Here is a 24,010-nt window from a genome sequence, read left to right as displayed (position 1 = left end):
TGGAAAAGCACCTTTGGTTATGTGCTTGCTTTAGCTGGGGGGCAATCTCCTGGAAAAGTGCTAAACAGACAATTATTGCCTCATCCATTATGGAAGCTGAATTTGTAGCGTGCTTTGAGGCTACTATTCAAGCTTTATGATTGCGGAACTTTCTTTCAGGGATTAGCATTATGAATTATGGTGCAAGGCCGCTGAAAATTTACTGTGATAATGCCGCAGCTGTCTTCTTTTCGAAGAATGATAGGTATTCTAAAGGTATAAAACACATGGAAATGAAATACCTATCAGTTAAGGAGGAAGTTCGGAAAAACACTGTGTCAATTGAGCACATCACGACTAGTGCCAATATAGCAGATCCTTTAACTAAGGGGTTACCTCCAAAGACATTTTTAAAGCATCCTACTGATATGGGTCTGGAGGATAATCATTAAGGCTTTTCGTTTGTGTTTGGATCATGCTGGTGTTTTGTAATGATGACACTTATGTTTTGATTAATCAACTTATGTTTTCTTATGATTATGATTTCCGAATGATTTTCTGTATCGTATTATTGTTATTGTATACATTATTATTGCACGATTAACAGAATCAGTTCTTTTCCTCAAGGACATTATCGGGGATTATGTTTGCTCCTTGTACAGACTGATTATTCTACTTGATTGGTCCGTAGTACATGGAAGGACCACTTCTCTTGTATAGTAGTGTTTCCGCCATGACTCAACCAGTTGTTCGGAATGATCAGGGTAATAAAGATAAACCCATTATGTATTCATTTAGTTTTCTACGGGACTTATGACTCTGTTTGCACGTGACATTATGTTTAGGTCAGTAATATGGTCCAAGTGGGAGAATGTAAGAATTATCATATTAATTCTCTATTATGTGGACCTAATTACTGACGTCAGTCACTCTAATAGATAATAGCTAAATATGATGTTTCGGGTTTTTAGTCGGAGTAATAGACTAAGTGGATTACGGTTAATGTTTACAGGTCATTAACATATTAGGCCCACTTATCTAATTATGCCCCTCCTGCCACCTATATAATAAAAGTTACACCTATTTGTGATTTTAACCTAATTCATATTCATTAAGAGAAACACACAAGAAGAGAATTAGAGTATAAGGAAGGCAGGAGAAGGCAAAAGATTAGAGTTTATCTTCTTGTTGATTTCAAGGAATCTCCTTATCAGATCTAATGACTACTCCACGTAAGTACTCATCTGTAATTATCACTGCAATCAAGATTCTCTAAATTTATGTTTACAAATGTGACTTAAGAAATCAAGAATCAGGTTATCCCCTTCCTGTTTTTTTTAATCAATGAAGTCTTTCAACCACTCCAGTGTCTTCTTTGTGCGATTAGTGGATTGTTTCTTTCTCAAAAAAAATTCCTGAGTCGAATATGCTTCTGCTTGTGCGGTAGTGTTTCATGGATGGAGAGTATATTGTCATTTTCAGGCACGAGTTTTTTATTCTCATGTAGATAAGTGATAAACTGAGAAATAATGTTGTGTGAAAGATTGGCTAATAGCCGAATTAATTGATAATCGAAAAAGAGGGTTACAAGCATGAGATTATATACTACACACAACAAACGTAGGAGTCAAAACTACCCTAATGTACATCCTAGAAATAAGGTAACAAATCATCTAAAATATACAACAATATATCTCCATATATCCAAAATATGTGGTCGATATATTTCTATACTCCCCCTTAAGTTGGAGCATTGGGAGACCGAATGCCCAACTTACGTTGTAGATAGTCGAACGCTTCTCCACCAAGAGCCTTAGTAAAGAGGTCCGCTATTTGTTCCTTACTGCGAACATGACTTGCCTCAATATTTTTGCTTACCAAATGCTGTCGAATGAAATGACAGTCAATTTCAATGTGTTTCGTGCGATCATGAAATACGGGGTTCTTAGCAATGCGTAAGGCCGATTTATTGTCGCACAAAACACGCATAGGATGACTATGAATGACTCCAAGTGAATGAAGGAAAGATTTTAGCCAAATAAGTTCACTCGTGACCGCCGCCATTGCTCTATATTCGGCCTCGGTTGTGGATTTAGCTACTGTCGGCTGTTTTTTAACCTTCCAAGAAATCGGTGTCTGCCCCAATGAAACAAAATACCCGGTGAGTGATCGTCTCGTCAAAGGACAGCGGGCATAGTCTGAGTCTGAATAGCCAATTAGCTGAAAATCCGTTTCCTTGCTCATTACTATTCCTTTCCCCGGATTGCCTTTTAAATACCGGACTACTCTGAGAGCAGCATCCCAGTGCTCTTTCCGTGGTGCCTGAACGAATTGTGAAAGGGTGTGCACTGCATACAATAAATCTGGTCGGGTAATGGTGAGGTACACTAATCGTCCCACTAATCTCCTATACATGATTGGGTCCTTTAGGAAATGACCTGAAGCGAGTGCTAGTTCATGATTCTGCACAATGGGAGTGTTGATTGGTTTCGCACCTTCCATCTTTGCCTCTTTAATTATCTCCATTGCGTACTTACGCTGACAAAGAAATAAGCCTGTCGCTCCATGTGCCACTTCAATTCCCAGAAAATATTTTAACCGACCGAGATCCTTGATCCCGAATTTGCTGTCAAGGAACCCTTTCAAATCGTTACTGGCCTTGGCATTATCACTCACAATAATCATATCATCAACATAGACTAATAGTCCAAGGAAATACCCGGTTGTTTTCATAGTAAATAAAGAATAGTCCGCCAATGATTGCGTAAAACCGTACTCTTTCAATGCATCCGTCAATTTTGCAAACCAATTCCTCGAGGCTTGTTTTAGTCCATATAAAGATTTTAAAAGGCGACAAACTTTACCTTTTCCGGTTGCGTTGAATCCTTGTGGTAGTCGCATATACACTTCTTCACTTAAATCCCCGTGAAGAAATGCGTTATTGACGTCTAATTGAGCGATATTCCACTTCTTAGCCACTGCTACGCCCAATAATAGTCGAACACTTGTCATCTTAGCCACCGGTGCAAACGTTTCATGATAATCCACCCCCTCGATTTGAGTGAAACCTTGGGCTACTAATCGGGCCTTATACCGCTCTATGGTTCCGTCTGCCTTATGCTTGATTTTATAGACCCATTTGCACCCAATTGGTCGTTTGCCTTCCGGTAAGTCAACGATTTGCCAAGTGCCATTTCTTTCAAGTGCTGCTATTTCATTTGCCATGGCTACCTTCCATTCATCGTGTCTCATGGCTTCAAAATAATTTCTCGGTTCTCTAACCGCATCAATGGCTCCAAGAAAATTCCTGTGACACAATGAAAAACAACTACTTGTGACATAATTAATTATTGGATAACGAGTACCTTTCGTAGATGACGGAGTTTGAGACGGGTGAGCATTAGTTGGAGACATGACACGAGTTGATTTGCAAACATAATCCTTTCTCCATGCGGGCTCAAATTTCTGTCGCTCTCCTCGACCAAGTCTCGGTTCCTCAGCACCTGTCTGAACCTCCCCCTGATTGTCAGAATTTTGAGTTTCTCCGTCTCCTGTGGTAGTTCCTGTCACAGTACTATCAATTGTGGGCTCCTCTGTTTCTCCTTGCAAGTGGGTCCCTGTTGCCTCATTGACTTCTAAATTTTGAGTAACAATGGATTCATGGTTGGGACGTCCAAACGCAAGATCCATGATGGGGTCTGGTATATCATCATTGGTGACACATGGGTTCACATCCGGTTTGTCAGTTGCATCCAAATAGGGAAAAATATTTTCGTAGAACTGAACATCCCGTGAAACAAATTGACGTTTTGTTTTTAAATCATACATTCTCCATCCTTTTTGAGTCTTCGGGTAACCAATAAAAATGCATCGAGTCCCCCGTTCTTTAAATTTATCTTTCGGTCTTTGCTTATTGTGAGCATAAGCAAGACAACCTAAGACACGTAAATTATCAAAGCTAGGAGCGTGACCATGGAGTAATTCATAGGGTGTTCGCCCATCTAAAACTTTAGTAGGTGTGCGGTTGATGAGATGGGCCGCTGTTAATACGCACTCTCCCCAAAATTCGATCGGCAAGTTGGCTTGAAAACGAAGTGCCCTTGCCTTTTCTAAGAGGTGTCTATGTTTCCGTTCTACCCGGCCATTTTGTTGAGGGGTGTCAATTACACTGGTTTGGAAAAGCATACCATTTTCATTGTAGAAAGTTTTTAATGACCCCGAAAGAAATTCGGTACCATTATCACTTTGTACGACCTTAACTTGCTTTCCAAATTGGGTATGTACCATTTTACAAAAAAAATTTATCAAATCACATACTTCCCCTTTGTCTTTCATTAAATGAACCCAAACACTCCTACTATGGTCATCGACAATGGTTAAGAAATAGTGTGCCCCGGATAGACTACTGGTATGGTATGGTCCCCATATATCACAGTGAATCAAATGAAACAAAACTTCATGCCGTTTATTATTAATATTAAAACTGGATCGAGTTTGTTTTGCACGGCAACATGGGTCACAAACATATTCGGAATCACAAAATAAAGGTTTCTTAATTAAATTGCTCAAAAATGGAAAAATATGGCTTGAAGGGTGACCTAATCTTCGATGCCATACCCGGCTTTCATGGACGTTTACTCGTGCCACTACCTCCTCAACTCGTGTCAAATAATAAACTCCGTCTCGTAGCTCACCCCATCCAATCTCCGTCTTCAAAGACTGGTCCTGTATTATACAACAATTAGAGGTGAATGTCACGAAGCAATTATTTTCACGTATAAGTTGAGGAATTGAAATAAGATGGCAGGTTAATGTTGGGACATATAAAACATCCTTGAGCTCGAGAATGTTATTGAGCACAACTTTCCCGTGTTCTCTTGCTACTATGATGGAACCATCTGGCAACCCGACATTCGACGGTGCTCCCTGCCACCGGCTGGTAAGTACAGTTTGACATCCGGTCATGTGGTGCGACGCACCACTATCGAGCATCCAGTCACTTAAATTTACATTATGCATACCTGTTAATTTTTCGTTACCTTCCGCCTTTGCGCTTAGAAGAGTCCGTAGCTGATCAATCTCTTCGGCAGTGAACTCCTTCTTGGCAGACTCACCTTCACTGGTTGTTGCAGAGTTAGCAACCTGATGGTTGTTTCCAGCACCTCTGCCAGCACGGCCTCCACCGCGGCCTCCGCGCCTGCCTCTACCACGACCTCGACCAGTAAGCCCGAGTTTTTCCAAGCAATTTTCCTCCGTATGGTACCACTTTTTACAATGAGTGCACCTCGGTGGTTCATACTCCTTTTGCTCGGCCTGGGCAGTAACAAAATTGTCACGACCCCGACTTGCTCCAGTACGGGCACTCATGGCAACTTCATTCGTCTGTTCCTCTCGGGCACGCGTCATGGCCTTGTGGCGCTCCTCTCGCAAAACGATGGCATAAACACGATTTAGAGAAGTCAGGTCATCATCCATCAACAAGTTGGAGCGAAGATTATCATATAAAGCTGTGTTGAGCCCCATAATGAATTGATGAACTTTCTCCTCCTCTTTCTCCTTAAGAAACTCTGCTCTGGCACCGCAAGTACATACTGGGACACGGCTATAAGTGGCTAACTCGTCCCATATTGATTTCAGATTAGTATAGTAATCAACAACGGAACGATTCCCTTGCCTGCACTCTATCAAATCAGCCTTGAGTTGATGAACACGGGGAGCATTACCTGCTGCATACCGTTCCTTTAGTTCCTTCCAGATCTCGACAATAGTGCCAGAAAAAGCAATGCTTGGATGCAACTTCTCGTCTATCACATTCCGCAACCAAGCCTTGATCATGGCGTTGCATTGACGCCAAGCCACCACTTCATAATTATCTTCTTCGGATCCCTCGGGTTTCTTAACGGTCCCATCAATGAAGCCTAACTTATTTTTCGCGTCAAGCCCGTTTTTCACCGCATCAGCACAGAGATCGTAATTATCGCCATTGAAAATCGTTTGAGTCAATTTGAGACTCGGACTATCGGAAGGATATAGGAATAGAGGAGAGGACAGAGGTATAGTCATTGTTTCGGTACCACTGCCTTTCCCTTTTCCACCGTCAAAACCGGAATCTCCGATTTTTGTCATGATGAATAGTGAAGGTGTATTGAATTCGGAAAAAAAATGACGGATGCAAGGATCAAACCTGCTCCGATGATACCATGATAAACTGAGAAATAATGTTGTGTGAAAGATTGGCTAATAGCCGAATTAATTGATAATCGAAAAAGAGGGTTACAAGCATGAGATTATATACTACACACAACCAACGTAGGAGTCAAAACTACCCTAATGTACATCCTAGAAATAAGGTAACAAATCATCTAAAATATACAACAATATATCTCCATATATCCAAAATATATGGTCGATATATTTCTATAATAAGACGCGTAATTTCTCATTTCTCAATCATCTACACTAAGACCAAAAATAGTGTTCAAATTAACCGTTTAAGAGATCATATAATGCACTTACTTCGTCTCAATCATTTGTGTGCTTTTTTTTATTCCTTGTAAGAAGTATTTTGATCAAAGGTAAACAAATGATGAGATTAAGTGACTGTTATGAGCAAAAAATGTTTATTCCTTTTAAGTCTCTAATATTTGTTTCCTTCTTCGTTCTCTTGTTCTCCAATCAAACTTCGGATACCTAACTACCTATTATGGAGATCTTGGGAAGGGGCAGAGGGGAGCTAGGAAGTTGACAGTGCCAAAAGTCGTTTAAGAAACTTTCAATGAGCTGAAATGTATTGCTTTACATTCCCTGGCTATTTGGCTAATGTTTCTGATTTCATGGTTTCCTCTCGTCACTTACAAGACCTGCTACTGTGGTTTTGGTTTTGATACAAGGGTCTGAATAAGATAGCTTTGTAATGTCATGAATAAAACCGCTTTCAAGAGCATTTACGGCCTTAGTTGACGCCAGAATAACAAACATTGATTTTTGGAAGAAAATTTGCATTTGAAATTATTTGAAAGTATAATGATTCTTGTCTTAGCTAGGACTTAATATCAGATTTTCACTATGTATGGAGTAGTAATTATTACAGCACAAATTCGTAACTAGCTGTAGCTTCTTTTCTTTCATACATCAACTTTTTAGTATCATTTTCTACACAAATTCTAGGATAAGAGAGTCCATTTTATTTTAAAATATTTGTGCATTTGGTGCTAATAAATGAGTTGTCTTTTTTATATAATGGGACTGTCTCACATTGTGATCTGAGACAGTTTCACACTAGAATTACTGCATTTTCTTTCTTCTAAAGTCACAAATTGCAGAATCAGTAAGTTCGTTGGATAACTATGTGCCTCGAGGTGCTCTACTGTTAGCTAACTGTTCTTGGTTGATTACAATATTAATTGCAGTTGCTGGGGATTAAAGACTGCTGACAAGAGAGTTACAATTTTAGAGCATCAGAATCTCAGACCTTTGTGTAATTGTTTTTGATAAAGTATTGGGTTGCATCAAATGATGCGAACAGCTTAACTTTGTTTTCACGATGACTGTAACTGGTAAGACATTCATTCTTCGTCAGGGTCTTACTCTAAATTGATCATTTCATTATATTGCATCGAAAACTATGGCTCATTGGAGTATTAGGTGGGAAAGAAAGACAATAATAACCGTAAACATGTATTTTACTATTTTAGCATGTGTAATAGCATCTGAATAATTCTGTCCGTAAATCAATCAAGAGTATAGCAGATTTAGACATTGACCACAGCTTATCTCATTAAAATGCAAGTGGAAACAGTTCTCTACTATTAAAATTGCTTGAAACTTTAATTTAAGTGATATATTTCATCTGTTTTTTAATATATTTCATTTGCGACATACCCAATTTATACTTTGAAAGGTATAACCGTATAACTATGTATACAAATTGAGGAAGAGTTCAACAACAGATGAAATAAGTCAATTAAGTTAGAGTTTTGAAACAATTTTGGGTCAAAATGCAACTTAGGAGAGTAATTTTAGGAAATTTTTTAAAAGGGAGTAATTTCTAATTTTTATGTCTCAACCTTGATTTATGTTCATGACATGGTCATGAATATATTAAGTTAGGTTTTCTTGAAATTAAACGAGTTTTTGAACAGGGTACAATTGAGGATGGATAAGAACTAGCTGTGAAAAGGCTTTCCAAAAATTCAGTACAATTGGGTCGACATTTATTGTTTCAATATTTCTCTACTACATAAGGGTAAGTACATCCGACCCCTATCTCGCAATTTGCGGGAGTCATTGAAACACTGAAGTAATATTGTTGTATTTCTTTACTATACAAATTTTTTGTGTGAAAAGATTTTACATGAAAAGTTTGTAAAACGGTTTTTTTAAGTAACTAACTTTTTATTCAAGTGATTCATAATATTTGTATTATTAAACACAAAATCTCACTTTAAATAGACATTATCGGTCTAAAGTTGTAGCAGGTCAAATATATCACTTTGTGGGATGGTGGGGAATTGTCTTATTATAAAAGTTGTGACATACTCCCTCCATACCACACCAATGGTAACATGGACCCACTTTTTGTGAGGGGAAAAGTGGGTCCATGTTACCATTGGTGTGGTATGAAGGGAGTATTTAACCTATTTATATCTTTAGACGGATATACCCATCTACAATGAGACTAATTAATTATTAAATCATCCGTCTACCGATACTGTATTGCACTTAAAACTTTTCAAACCCCAATTGGTCCAACTTTTTGGCACTTGTGTTGTCTTGTACTCACTCCGTTTCATTTGTCTCGTTACATTTACTTTTTGGACACTATTTATTAGTTAGGAGAATTTTCAATACAACTTCTAAGAGCATCCACAAAGGTAGGGCTTCTCATATTTTCTCTTTCCTTCTCTTATTCGTCCACCTCATTTTCCACTAATTTTTTCATTTACCCTCCTCATTTCATAACTACATGTCTACCATTTATGCAACAATGGGGTTCCCCAATTCACACACAAAAATTTGGGAACCTCCCCATAAGTAACACAATTTGTCTTACATTTTTTTTTGGGGGACCTTCCCTAAAAACAGTGGAGCCTCAAATAATGGGAGGTTGGTGCAACAATGAGGATGCCCATATGAGGAGAGAGGGTGCATATGGGGAGCTATTTTTCCACCTTTGCGGATGCTCTAATATATAACATAAAATATAGTCATCTGAGATCTTGTTTAAATCGTCTCACCGAATGAATTAAGAAAATCAAACTCTTATAATTTTAGTAACATGTAGCTAAAATATGAACTAGAGAAAACGTATATTGGCATATATGAATATAAAGCAAGTACAATCTTTACATTTATGACAGGAATTGTAAACCTACTAAGAGCATACGCAAAGGTGAGGCTTCCCATATTTTCTCTTTCTTTCTCTTATTTGTCCACCTCATTTTCCAATAACTTTTTCATTTACCCTCCCCATTTCATAACTACATTTATGCGACAATGGGGTTCCCTAATTCCCACACAAACATTTGGGAACCTCTCCAAAAGTAACACAAATTGTCTTGCTTTTTTTTGGGAACCTTCTCTAAAAACATTGGAGCCCCAAATGGCCAAATAATGGGAAGGTTGGTGCAACAATGAGGATGCCCATATGAGGAGAGAGGGTACATATAGGGAGCTATTTTTCCACCTTTGCGGATGCTCTAAAAACACTAGTGTTGTCTTGTACAATCTTTACAATTAGGGAAATTTTATGGTGTACCCTTGAGTTTTTGCGTTTTCCATGTTGTACCCTTGCTTTTTTTTATATTCCACGATGTACTCCTGAACTCTTTACTTCATCCGTATAATGACCTCTTTCAACACTCTCTTCACTCGTTGTCTCTTAACAATCGTTCTTTAACCTCAAATCTCATTGATTAACATCATATCATCTTCTTTTATGATAATAATCACAAACTAACTTTAAACAATTACAAATTACCTTTAATACCTATTTAAAGAAGCAAAAAAAAACGAAATGAAAGTTTTGTGCATTTTTGGAAATGTTAGTTGATTATTAAGCGAGTTAGTTGATAATTAGATGGGCTAATAACTAAGCGGGTGTGTTAAGGAGTGATTGGTGCATGAATGACTGAAATAGTCGATCAACTAACGAATTACGTTAACAAAGATAATTAATAAGGTCATGTTATAGACTATAATATAGAGTTTAGGGGTATGACATAGAATTTTAAAAAAGCAGGAGTACAACTTAGAAAACTCAAAAATTCAGGGGTACACCGTAGAATATCCCTTACAATTATGACACGGAATTGTAGACCTACTAAAAAAAGCTTAATCAAACACCAAAACTTTTGCCTCGTGTTATATTTATACAACCACGTTTTTTTCCGCATTATGGCTACGTTTGCACAAGCATTCTCCTTGCTAAGCCTTATTCTGCAAATTCATCTGTTTTCAGGTAAGTCCATTTTAATTAGCAAACCAACATAATTTATCATATTAATTCTAAATAAAAATCCTCTTCTGATCATGTGAATTTCATTTGACAGCAGGAAATGCCAAAACATTAACAATAATAAATAACTGCAGCTACACGGTTTGGCCAGCTATAGCAACTTCTTCTGGCACAGGATCAGCTAACGTATTTGGATTCGCCCTCCATGAAGGCGAATCCAGTGTCGTTGCCATTTCAACTGAATGGAATGGTCGAGTATGGGGACGAACCCTTTGCTCAATTAATAAATCAACTGGCCATTTCTCATGCCAGACCGGCGTCTGCACCACTGGTAATATCCAATGCACTTCATCATACATAACTCCAGTCACTTTGGCCGAGTTTAGTTTGGGTCAATTTAATAACGAGGACTTCTACGACGTTAGTGTGCTAGCTGGGTATAACCTCCCTTTGTTGGTTGCTCCAAGTGTTGCCAGTCTGCCTGGGTGCAAAGTCATTGGGTACGTGTTTGACCTTCAAAAATCGTGCCAGCTCGCTAAGCTCAGGGTGGTAAGTAAGACTAATAATAGTACCATAGTTGGATGTAAAACTCCCTGTGATGTGTTTGGTACGGACCAATTTTGTTGCAGCAGTGCATCTGACTGTCAGCTTTCCAATTTTTCGTTGGCATCATTGATTTTCAAAAGGCCTTGTTCACGAGCTTTTAGCTACGCTTTTGACAACACTGACACCTTCGCTTGCGATGGTTCGAGGACGGCTTCATATAACATCACTTTCTGCCCCTCTGTAACACCCCGATCCAAACTGGGTCGGGAGCGGTTACTTATGATAGCTCACCAGGCTGTGTACATGGCCCACAGATTAACACGGGTCTTTTATAGCGCATTCTGTCCTCACTCATGCGCATCCCGCAAACCTTCCCAGGATGTCACCCATCCTAAGACTACTCCCAGTCAAGCACGCTTAACTTTGGAGTTCTTTCGCATGGATGGCCATAAAAGAAAGTGCACTTTGTTGATATGAGTAGTACTTCAAATCCCTTTAAGCACTAGTCATTTAAGCCTATCACTGGACCTCTTTAATTAACGTGGGGTGTTACAATCACCCCCACTTGAAGAACGCAACGTCTTCGTTGCGCCTGAGAGCATAACCGCTAACCCAGAATCCTCCCCCGCTTAGTGGGTGATCACAATGGAGCGTATAAAACTGCCTCCAGGAGCGTATAACAACTGCCTCCCATCACCACATGGTCGCAGGGTTGCTCTGATACCACTTGTAACACCCCGGCCCAAACTGGGTCGGGAGCGGTTACTTATGATAGCTCACCAGGCTGTGTACATGGCCCACAGTTCAACACGGGTTCTTTATAGCGCATTTTGTCCTCACTCATGCGCTTCCCGGAAACCTTCCTAGGAGGTCACCCATCCTAAGACTACTCCCAGTCAAGCACGCTTAACTGTGGAGTTCTTTTGCATGGATGACCATAAAAGAAAGTGCACTTTGTTGATATGAGTAGTACTTCCAATCCCTTTAAGCACTAGTCATTTAAGCCTATCATTGGACCTCTTCAATTACCGTGGGGTGTTACACCCTCTGCTGCTATAGCCAGGTTCTTGTTCGGTTTTATTAGACTGATTTGTTTTTCTACATTTGCTTATATTCTACAGATCTCAGTTAGTGTAGTTGGTAAAGTCACTAAAACTCGGCGTTGTGATTCAAGTTTATAATCCGTCTGTAGTAAGCTTGTTTAAGTTAATACAATTTAACTTAAAGCTTTCGGAATTTGAGACTACTTCTACTTCATTTTTAAATCTCTTGCATTCTGACATTCTGTGTATGTGCACATTAATTCTGCAAGACTACTCTCCATACCTGCTTCACAAGCATTACAGCCGGCATTTGCATCGGAACCAGACACATCGTCACCAACCACTAACTCGAAAACGAAGCCTACACGCCAAAACTTACCTGGTAAGTTATAGTGTCGTACTCCGTTTGTTAGTTAGTCGAGAGCATGATATACATTTGTATCTAATAGGAATATTTATAGTAGTTGGACCTCAACCATCACCTTAAGGTTTTGGTTGAGTTGGTTCATCTATCATGGTATTAGAGCCAGTGTGACCGAAGGTCACGGGTTCAAATCCTGGAAACCTCAAAACTCCTCAAAAACTCGAAGTGGAAACCCAGCACACGGCACGGGGGAGCCGGTGTACAACCAACCACTCTTCAAGCCCAATGGGCATTTGAGTGAGGGAAAATATCAGTAAAGGGAAAGTGCATACGGCTTTGATGATTGCTGTTAGGACATATTTGTTGATGATGACATGCCCAATTTAACGTGTTTCTAAGTGTACCTTTTCAAGAATAATGCACCCTCCTCAAGCAAGAATTAATCAATGTCAAAGTCAAGAATGGCTGATAATTTGCTACCCTAGATTTAGAATCAATTGTGTCATCTAATGTACAAGTTAGGGAGTAGAGTATTTAAACGCAACAACAACAACAGTCAAGACTACTGTTACTCTTGCAAGTAACAATAGCCTGGACTGTTACCTTGGTCCGTAACACTTGAAACTCGGTTTCACTTTTCGAAAATCCTTTTTATCTTTTTAAATGGCTTGGATTTAAATGATGACTTTCAGATTTCTTTTTAAGAGTTGGGTTTCTAGAAAAGAGGTTTAGCTAATTATCAAATCAAATTGTTTCATTCTTTGAACAAGAAGTACTAAAATGCATCCAATTAGGATTATTGTGTACCCAAGAACATGCTATTAATAGGCCAAGAATGACCTCCATTGTTGCTGCCCTTAATGGTCAAGCTATTCGCCTTCCGACACCAAAGCCGCCTCATTTTTTTGGTTCTGCAGTTGTTGACGAGGCTAGCGATATGGCGGACGGATATGGATTATGGAGCTCCATATGTGCACACAGGAGATGAAACGATTACCAATGTGTATTCTCGTGACTGAAAACTATACCAGTACGAGTAATATTTACGAGGACTGGAATTTTTTTTATAAAAGGCAGCTGTAGAGATTAGAGAATGATGTAAAATCATCATATCAATACTATATATTAATTCTAGAAACCAAGGGACTTTAATGTAATTAAAGAAAGTTATACAAATTAATTATACTATATAGTTTTAAATCACTAACGTGCGTCGGGAACAAATATGCTCTGATACCAACTGTGACACCCTCATTTTCAGCGTTAAATAAACACGTAAATTCTACAGAAAAACTGACAGGATATGTTTGTAATTGGTTCAACTAGATAAAACCTGTAATTTTAAAAAAAACTTTTCTAAACCATTCACAAACATTTCCAAATGAAGAGTGCCAAAACCTGCAAAAACTAACAAACTAATTTACATAACATAGAGCTAAAGTCACGAGAATAAAGTGATACAAACCAAAGTAAGAGAGGGAGACATATGTCCCTCCAAAATATAAACACAACCATAAGTTTAAAGGTTTACTACAAAATATAACCAAACTAGGTCCAAGGTTCTTTTGCTCACTAGCTCGTCTGTGTACCCCATCTAATCATCATCAACCTGTCAATCGCATTTTATACAAACACGAAAGCCACAATTCAGTGGGGAGTAACTTCGAGTCCTCCCAGCCACGAAATGTCATATTTAATGTAACATGTAATGTAACATGTAAACAACATCATAAATCAATTAACTATCGAGTATTCTACCATATGAACACTAAACTGACCAAATTAAACTATCATGTGAAACATATAACAAGCAGTAATCCAAACTTTATCAATTGTAACCGGCTTGCATCTCACCTATTACAATTCATAAAATCACCATACAAGAAAGGGCAATATATCAAAGACAGGCATAAGTTCTTAGCACCGTCAATAGTTACTCTGTAACTCGAGTCTATACCACGAGGTAGGGAAGGTAATCGAACCGGTATCTTGGCTCAGAGGTTCTATCAAAACATGGCCAAGACACAACACAACCCTAGCCTAAAATCTGCGCAGACCTAGACATGCGGATACACACCACCGCACCCAAGACCCACAATTTTTTTAAAACAAAGTGAGTACCCTAAGGAGTCCACCAAAGGGTTGGCTAGTACTTAAGCTGACCACTTACCCTCAAAATAAGTAACGAGGTCATGCCCCAACTTGGATATAAACCCACCAAGTCAGGAACACAAAGGCTATTAAGCAGTGAACATATACTCGTCAAAGACTATAAAGACCTATCTATGACAAACACAACAACCTGCAAGAAGAATTCAATACCAATTCCATTTCAAGCAATATTAACAATATTAAAGGTTTCAGGGAATCTAAGGCCGTTTCTACAATATAAGAAACCATTCAATTCAACCAACAACACATGTGAACTAAAAACATAATAAATGGCCTAAAACAAGAATAAGGCCAATTATCCATTTTTCACAATAATTTTCATCCAACCGAATTTTTACCCGCAACCCCGTCTGCGGCAGTGCACGGTTCAATCGCGGTGACCAATCACACAATTGACTGACATCGATTCAGTCAAAGGGACCAAGGGCTCAGTTTTCGGCATAATCATCCAAACATTACAATTATCGCTATAAAATTCATTTTAAGCCTATTCATTACAATTTCATATCATAACCTATCCTAACATGTATAAACTACCAATATAAGCATAATTTTACCAACATCATTATATTCATTATTAACATTATTCATTTCAAAAGATTACCCATATGTTACTTATACTAAATATAGCATTAATAAACCCGAAACGACGAACAACGCATGAAAAATCGCGAAACAAGCAACGGGCCGACCCGGGCCAACCCAGGGCCTGCCGGGTCTCCTGGGCCTGCTGGCCGCCACCCCCAACCCTCCATTTCTCCATTTTTGTTCAGTTTAACATCGTATGAAGCATCAATTAATCATTCCCACTTCATTTCCATACTAATATGTGAACTTAAACTAACAAAAGACATGATTTTAACCCATATATTCATGTGAAATAAACTACTCAAATAACATTCACCAAAATCATACAAAAAGCAAAGAATGTGACATTTATTCGTCGAGTAACTCGAAATATGTTACCTTAAGCTAGAAAAAGGCAAATAACCCTTGAGAAAACCCTAAAAACAGTAGCTATCCATCATCCTCTACTATATAGGAGTCCCCTATATCATCCTCATAATCTTCACCTATTAAAAACAACAAAAACACAACAATAATCACTAAAACCGAAATTATGCCCCAAAATCATCTTAAATCAACATAATGAAAACTGAAATTAAAACATACTAGGATGTAGATCTTGAAGAGAGGATTCCGAAAATATAAATTTTTCGAAAATCGGACTAGAAACGAAGAAGTTATTATGAAATTACGATTGTAAGTTATTTGATTTTTTTTTGGAATTTTCGGTCAAGAACAAGAGGAACAAAAGCAAGAACAAATGAAATCCTAGGAAGAAATGGGAAGGAGGGGGAAGGTGCCGCCCAAAAGGAAAGAGGAGCGGGATTTTTGGCGGAATTTCATTAGTCGGTTTTGGCTCGTTTACGATAATTAAACTGTTAAATCAAATGCAAATTCCAACATTGCCAAAATTCTTAAACACGAGTTTACAAGAAGATTTAGTACTCATATGACACATTTTCAAAATCGTTTGCTCAATTTTCAAAAGAATTGCCATTTTTTCCCGATATGCCCTTCTTTCGAAATAAAATGTTTTTACACGGTTTAAACTATTTTTAAACATTTCGAAACTATCAAAATAAATACTTTACTTCAAAATATAATAGAATTACATTTCATTGAATTATTATTACTTCAAATACATTAATATTAAATTCAACTTGATTAATAAATTACTTTCGCAAAGTAATAACGGTCCGAAATTACGGGGTGTTACACCGTGCGATGGACCCGATTAAGGGATCTCAATGCAAATATTATATTGTTTGGGTTAAAATTAAATAATATAGAAGTTTGGTAATTTTCCTAAACATTTGTAAGAGACTAAAATTGTAACATTCCGTTTGATGTCTATGAGTGTCTTGATATTGGATTGCTAGTGGATGATATATTACGGAGCTAGCAGCGTTTGTGGTCGGTAGTTGATAGGGTATGGAGTTAGTGTTGAGAGAGATATAATGGAGTTGATACGATATCGTGAGCCATGTTGTGGAGGTAGGAATAGTTAGTGGAGTTGGCGTTACGAGTTCATGTTTGGTTGGATTTTTGTTTTGAGTTCTTAGTTACGTTGTTGTGTCTTGATCGAGTTAGCGTGTTTGGTTTTGAGTATGGGTTGAACTTCGGGGACGAAGTTCTTTTTAAGGAGGGAAGACTGTAATACTACGGTTTTATGAGTCTCTGGGTACTCTATCGAGTGGGCCTTACTCTGTCCAGTAAGGGTGTTTTGCGATTTAAAATAGTTTCTGACCTGTAGGGTACTCGATCGAGTAGCTTTGGTACTCGATCGAGTAGGCGGCACTCGATCGAGTACGTCAGTTACTCGATCGAGTAGCTCGGTTTACGGGTAATGTTTTGTCGGGTTTTGTTAATAATGCGAATTAATATATAAACACTTCCGTCACTTTCATAATACGCTTTACAAACCTGATTACTTTGAAAAAGAGATTTCAACCTACGTACTTCGCATTCATCGCATTATTGAAAAATCCTGAAGCTTGGAAGGTCGGAATTCATATTTCTTTACATCTTTGTGAACCTTGCGTCGAGGGTAAGATCTACGTACCGAATTTGTTATATTTAATTAAGTTTTGTTAAACCCTAATTTTGGGAATTGGGGATTTGTGTTAGTTTTGTGTGGTTAGTGATATATGTGATGTTATGTTAGAAGGAGGATTCGTAGAGGAGGCTTTTTGATAACAGCTGTTGAGATCGTCTGACTGTATTGCTTTCCAGGTAGGGTTCCCTATTCAGTATTAGTTACATGATGTGTGTGGTGATTGTGCTGTAGATAGTAATTGTTGGTTGTTTCAGACGGTTGTGATATTGTGTTGTTGATTGTTTTAGACGGTTGTGATATTGTATTGTTGAATATTATCATACGAGTATTGTGACGGTTGTTGAAATTGGTTATTGTTGATGATTGTGATTGATTGTATCTGTCTGTGTTCTTCGGGGTGCGTCCCTGGCTGAGTGGAGTCACTTGCGGGAGTGGCTTCAAGTCCATTATTCGTCTTCTGTGGAACCCGCCACAAAGTGGCTCTGATACCACTTTGTAACACCCTCATATTCCGAGGAGCCTTAACTAGGCCTTCCTTGGCATATAAGGGCATTACCATCTTGGTTGCCCGAGGTAAGTAATCATCAAAAGTCGATAAAAGAACAATTATAGTTATATTACAAGCGTTACAACCAACTAACAAAATAAGATACAACTCGTCAGCTACACACTATCTCTATCAGTACTCGTGATGACTCATCCCCGCCAGAATTCCAGCCATCAACAACATCGACACCTGCTAAGACTGACTGCTCACCATAAGGGATCACGGCAGACACATAAACAAACAAGACAGTCACACAAGGTCAGTAACTGAGATAAGACATAACGAAACCAACAACAATCACCAACATATTACAAACACAACCAGTCACACACAATCACACCCACTCCAATCAATCTCCGTCACCGACTGTCCACTGGACCAGCCCTGCCAGTGGGGGACCGCAGCCGTACCCACCAAATCCCCGCTCATCATACCGAGCGATAACCCTGTCCCATTAATGTGCACATCCCCTCCCGTGGCGGGTTCCACGGAGGGCGAAACTAGGGCGTGAAGCCACTCCCGCAAGTGACTCCACTCAGCCGAGGACGCACCTCGAGAACCAGAGACAACCAATCACAGACAGCTGCAATACAACAACAACCGACAAACTGTATACACCAACCGATTACCGCATATACGCTGCCACACAAACACAACAACCACGACACAACAACCGACACACTAGACCATCCACAGAAACTGAGTAGGCGAACCTACTTTTACCCAACTGCAACGATTCCATGTCCACACACGCAATATCAGCAACCAAGCAACACCTATATATACAATACAATCATCTATTACTATCATTCTAATCCTAACTGAAAACACAAGACACAGATGATGATGACGACATGCCTACACGAGGAAAACTTGGCAAAGGACTGCTACCCGACTCAAGCTACGCACTCCTAAGGCATAAGGACCTTCAAGGGCTTCCATGGAGGACATATGGTGAAGGGAAGAGAAAAGGGCGACATTTAGGTATAGGAGAAAGAGGCGGAAATAATATACGGATTTACAAAAATACGATTACAAACCCTCGCTGAAAACACGCTACTTGATCGAGTGGCCCACCTACTCGATCGAGTATCTAAGCTACTCGATCGAGTAGCACCCCTAACTCAAAACATAGGATAACTTTGGTACGCACTTCTAAGGACTATCACTGCTTCCAAGGTCGGTCAACGCTGGTCAACGGGTCCCCAAAAGTGCGGGTATTACAGTCTTCCCCCCTTAAAAAGAACTTCGTCCCCAAAGTTCAACTCACCTAACCAAAGCTCACGATACGGAAACAAAGCGGCATCACAACTCCTCCGACATAGGTCACTATTCTCGAAAACACCATCCCCCCCCCCCCACCCCCCCGTGTCATCATCATCAACTGTCTAACGCTCCATATAGATCGACTTCTACAAACTACCACTTGAAATGCCAACCTCACAACACGAACCGGCACAACCAACGATTACCCAACACCTTACGAGATTACACTTTCACTAGCAACAACCATCAACTATGTTATCCAACGATACGGTTCTATTCCCAACACATGACATCATAACTAACTTTCTATGACCGGCTTTTAAGCATACTATTCAACTTTACTTCCTGGATTGGCAGCAACTTCCCACATTACCAACCCCCAACATACAAGTTACTCAACGAACAAGTGCAAACAGTTATAATTTCATACAAGAAATGTAACCAAAGTAATAGAAAACCTTATAAACAAACAATAAAATAATTGCAATATCGGCCTTTTTATTTCGCGACATTACTCTTCCCCTCTAGAAAGGAATTTCGTCCCCGAAGTTCACCACCAAATTACTACACATGTTACTTACTACTTACATCTTGACATATATCCACCCATATTATTCATTATTGACATTACTCATTAATCATACAACCATTAAACCATAAAAACATGTGCAACCATATTCGGATAACTAGCCACCGTCAAGAATGTATGTATATACCATATGTATTTGTATATGGAAGGACACAACTCCGGTGAAATATAATTAGTAGACATTACGGATGTAAAATGAATGCAATAAGAACGAACTACTACTCCACTATTTGTTATGAATAAGCATTCAAAATCCAAACACGACTTCCCACATATGAAATTAACGGTTCAGACATGTTACTAATCATCAATAACCATGTTAAACACCAAAACATATAACTATATAACCATTAAACAATTTTATTTAACGAAAAGTTCCTGTAACAATGCTACTCGATCGAGTGTCTTGGCTACTCGATCGAGTAGCCCTAAGGTCATAATACCCCATTCCTGTCACACCTGCAGCTACTCGACCGAGTGTGGGGCACTCTGCCGAGTAACCACAGGTCAAAACCTTAGAAATTCCTGTCATAATACCATATATATATATATATATATATATATATATATAAAACGTCACATACGCGCGAGTCGGGATGACAACCCGACCCCCAAAATCCTGTAAACAAGTTCAAACTAAGCAAATCCGGCCTTATGGCCATCCATACAAACCAAAATAAAAGTTCCAACTAAGAACAACTACCATCATCTAACATCATCAACCATAAACAGAAGAAAGAAAAAGGAGTATCACTCCTGCTGCTGCTCATCCATCATCTCATCTCCACCACCATCTCCTCCTGAGGTGCTTGCTCCCGATGACCCAATACCCGCATCAACCCCTGCCCCAGCTCCAGGACTCACATACCATGGGGTCAAGCCACCAAAAGCAAAGGACTGTGGTGTCCCCCATGCCGTCTGGTCCACCCCGTAAGAGTGGAAAACCCACTATAGTCCCCAACTCCGCTCCACCACACGGGGTTTGGTCCCTCGGTCCCAATCCCCTGAGCATACGCGATCTCATGCATGTTCCGGAGTGTCAAAGTGGATGACACTCTCTCTGCCAAGTAGCTCGAACGCGTCTCCGGGGTATCGAGGTAGGGGTAACAAGGAAAAGGGTGCTGCTGTGGTGCTGCTGGCCGTGGTCTAGTCTCAGCTGTCCTCTCCCTCACTCGACGAGGTCCTCTCCCCAACCTGGGTCTCTCCTCCACTGCTGCCACGTTCTCCCCCTTCTCATCGGAGTCAACAACTATCACCATCGGGTCTAACGGCTCTGTCGGTGGGAGATGCTCAGGAGCCGGGATCCTCATCCAGCTCATACCCCACACTCTCCAAGCTAGGCTACCGTCAGCTAAAGTTCTCAACCATTTCAGGTCGAGGTAGTAGTCTCTGTCCATAGTAGGCACCGGCGTGGCTAGGGGAACGTACTCAGAAGAAGGCTCAAAGGAGGCTACCTTTTCAGCTAAATTTTCATCCAACCGAATTTTTACCCGCAACCCCAGTCCTGCGACAGGTACGGGTTCAATTGCGGCTGACCAATCACGCAATTGACTGACATCGATTCAGTCAAAGGGACCAAGGGCTCAGTTTTCGGCATAATCATCCAAACATTACAATTATCGCTATAAAATTCATTTTAAGCCTATTCATTACAATTTCATATCATAACCTATCCTAACATGTATAAACTACCAATATAAGCATAATTTTACCAACATCATTATATTCATTACTAACATTATTCATTTCAAAAGATTACCCATATGTTACTTATACTAAATATAGCATTAATAAACCCGAAACGACGAACAACGCATGAAAAATCGCGAAACAAGCAACGGGCCGACCCGGGCCAACCTGGGCTGCCCGTGGGCCTGCTGGGCCTGCCGGCGGGTCTGCTGAGGCTGCCGCCGCCACCCCCAACCCTCCATTTCTCCATTTTTGTTCAGTTTAACATCGTCTGAAGCATCAATTAATCATTCCCACTTCATTTCCATACTAATATGTGAACTTAAACTAACAAAAGACATGATTTTAACCCATATATTCATGTGAAATAAACTACTCAAATAACATTCACCAAAATCATACAAAAAGCAAAGAATGTGACATTTATTCGTCGAGTAACTCGAAATATGTTACCTTAAGCTAGAAAAAGGCAAATAACCCTTGAGAAAACCCTAAAAACAGTAGCTACCCATCATCCTCTACTATATAGGAGTCCCCTATATCATCCTCATAATCTTCACCTATTAAAAACAACAAAAACACAACAATAATCACTAAAACCGAAATTATGCCCCAAAATCATCTTAAATCAACATAATGAAAACTGAAATTAAAACATACTAGGATGTAGATCTTGAAGAGAGGATTCCGAAAATATAAATTTTGCGAAAATCGGACTAGAAACGAAGAAGTTATGATGAAATTACGATTGTAAGTTATTTGATTTTTTTTTGGAATTTTCGGTCAAGAACAAGAGGAACAAAAGCAAGAACAAATGAAATCCTAGGAAGAAATGGGAAGGAGGGGGAAGGTGCCGCCCAAAAGGAAAGAGGAGCGGGATTTTTGGCGGAATTTCATTAGTCGGTTTTGGCTCGTTTCGACGATAATTAAACCGTCATCAAATGCAAATTCCAACATTGCCAAAATTCTTAAACACGAGTTTACAAGAAGATTGAGTACTCATATGACCCATTTCCAAAATCGTTTGCTCAATTTTCAAAAGAATTGCCATTTTTTCCCGATATGCCCTTCTTTCGAAATAAAATGTTTTTACACGGTTTAAACTATTTTTAAACATTTCGAAACTATAAAAATAAATACTTTACTTCAAAATATAATATAATTACATTTCATTGAATTATTATTACTTCAAATACATTAATATTAAATTCAACTTGATTAATAAATTACTTTCGCAAAGTAATAACGGTCCGAAATTACGGGGTGTTACAATCACCCCTCCTTTTAAAAAGTTTCGTCCTCGAAACTTAGAAGGAGAATTTATAGTAAACAACATCTTAATAATATAATCATAAGAAAAATATAGGTATCTTTTCAATGAAACGGTGATACTCTTGTTGATCAGACAAGAACATCCACATTCCTATCAAGATATATATAAAAAAAATATTTCTACACCAATAAATGAGAAAACCCATTATTGGGACGTCACCAATAACGAGATTTAACACTCATTAATGTTAAAACCATTAAAAATCATAAAAGCATTTTTTAAAATTTAGTTTAAAATTCTATAATAAGAATAATATCTTTACTAATTATGATTAAATACGGCTTAGTAACGCGGAAACAGAGTAAGAAAAAGGAATGCCTTACGAGAATAATTCAGGATATTTAGCTAACATAGAAGCTTCAATCTCCCAAGTCTCTTCTTCGACATTTCCACAACGCCAAAGAACACGGACTAGAGGTACAACTTTGCTCCTAAGTTGCTTGCTGGCTCTTCAAGGATCCGGATCGGCCTTTCTTCCAAAGTCAAGCTAGGGTCTAAATCTGGAATTGAAATCGGTAACTAAAACATTTAAAAGTCACTTATCGTAAGAATCAAAATTCTTTCAAGAGCTTCAACTAAAATTTTCCGACAGAACCAAACTCTCATCAGAGGAACGGAAGTGTTCTCGTTACGTATTCAAGAACATCACATTCCAAATCAAAGATAAGGTCAAAAGGCAAATCATTTGTATAAATCAAAAATCAAAATACCTTCAAAAACATTAATGAAGAGTTTTCAAAAATATAAGTCTCATTCATGGAACGGAATTACTCTTGTCGTGCACACAAGAGCGCTAACTTTCCAAGTCAGAGACAAATTTAAAACAAAAACTATTCGCCGACAAGCGTAGAACAAGTTATCAAACTTTTCCAATAACTAGTTCTAACATCCGATCAACGTTAAAATCAAAATAAGAGAAAGGTAGTCTACTCAAATTTTCTTTTGCAAAAAGCCAAAATAAAAATAAAGGTTTCACCTTTAAACTAAAAGGAGCGTTAAATTCCTGAAATATAATATTAAACTTTAACAAAGGCATCATGATTAGATCAAAGTGAATAGAATTTGGATAAAATTTACAAAAATCTCAGGTTTAGCAACTCAAAACCATGATAAAGAAGTCTATACTCAAAGAACAATTAGAGAATTAAATCAATTTTCATTTTCCAAATCTTTACAAGCAGGGAAAATTTTGTAATAGTAACATAAATTTTTAACAATGAACCAAAAATGGTAGCTTAAATATTTAGAAATTGTGTGACATGAAAAGTAAGTTAGACATCATAGATACAAGTATGCTAAGAGGGTTCAAGCTTAACCAATCAAAAGAGCTATGATGAATTTCATGGGGTAAGAATTGAAGTCGAACCTAAAAGGGTGTCAGAGATGGAGTTTCATAGGTTACC

The 24,010-nt window shown here is 38.7% G+C and overlaps 2 protein-coding genes across 2 annotated transcripts; one reads left to right on the top strand and one right to left on the bottom strand.

The window, feature by feature from the left end:
• Positions 1-1,719: 1,719 nt before the first annotated feature.
• LOC141639097 (uncharacterized) lies at positions 1,720-6,105 on the bottom strand. Its single transcript, XM_074448287.1, has 2 exons — positions 4,597-6,105; positions 1,720-3,759 (listed from the first exon to the last, which is right to left on the bottom strand). The coding sequence occupies exons 1-2, from the start codon at positions 6,103-6,105 to the stop codon at positions 1,720-1,722; spliced, it is 3,549 nt and encodes a 1,182-aa protein (XP_074304388.1).
• Positions 6,106-10,374: 4,269 nt separating this feature from the next.
• LOC141639089 (PR5-like receptor kinase) lies at positions 10,375-12,162 on the top strand. Its single transcript, XM_074448279.1, has 3 exons — positions 10,375-10,438; positions 10,530-10,984; positions 12,103-12,162. The coding sequence occupies exons 1-3, from the start codon at positions 10,375-10,377 to the stop codon at positions 12,160-12,162; spliced, it is 579 nt and encodes a 192-aa protein (XP_074304380.1).
• The last annotated feature ends 11,848 nt before the right edge of the window (positions 12,163-24,010 follow it).

Source organism: Silene latifolia, chromosome 2 (genome assembly GCF_048544455.1).
Source record: "Silene latifolia isolate original U9 population chromosome 2, ASM4854445v1, whole genome shotgun sequence".
NCBI classification, from domain to species: domain Eukaryota; kingdom Viridiplantae; phylum Streptophyta; class Magnoliopsida; order Caryophyllales; family Caryophyllaceae; genus Silene; species Silene latifolia.
Note: the sequence above shows the minus strand (reverse complement) of the source record. Positions and strands in the feature narration are given on the sequence as shown.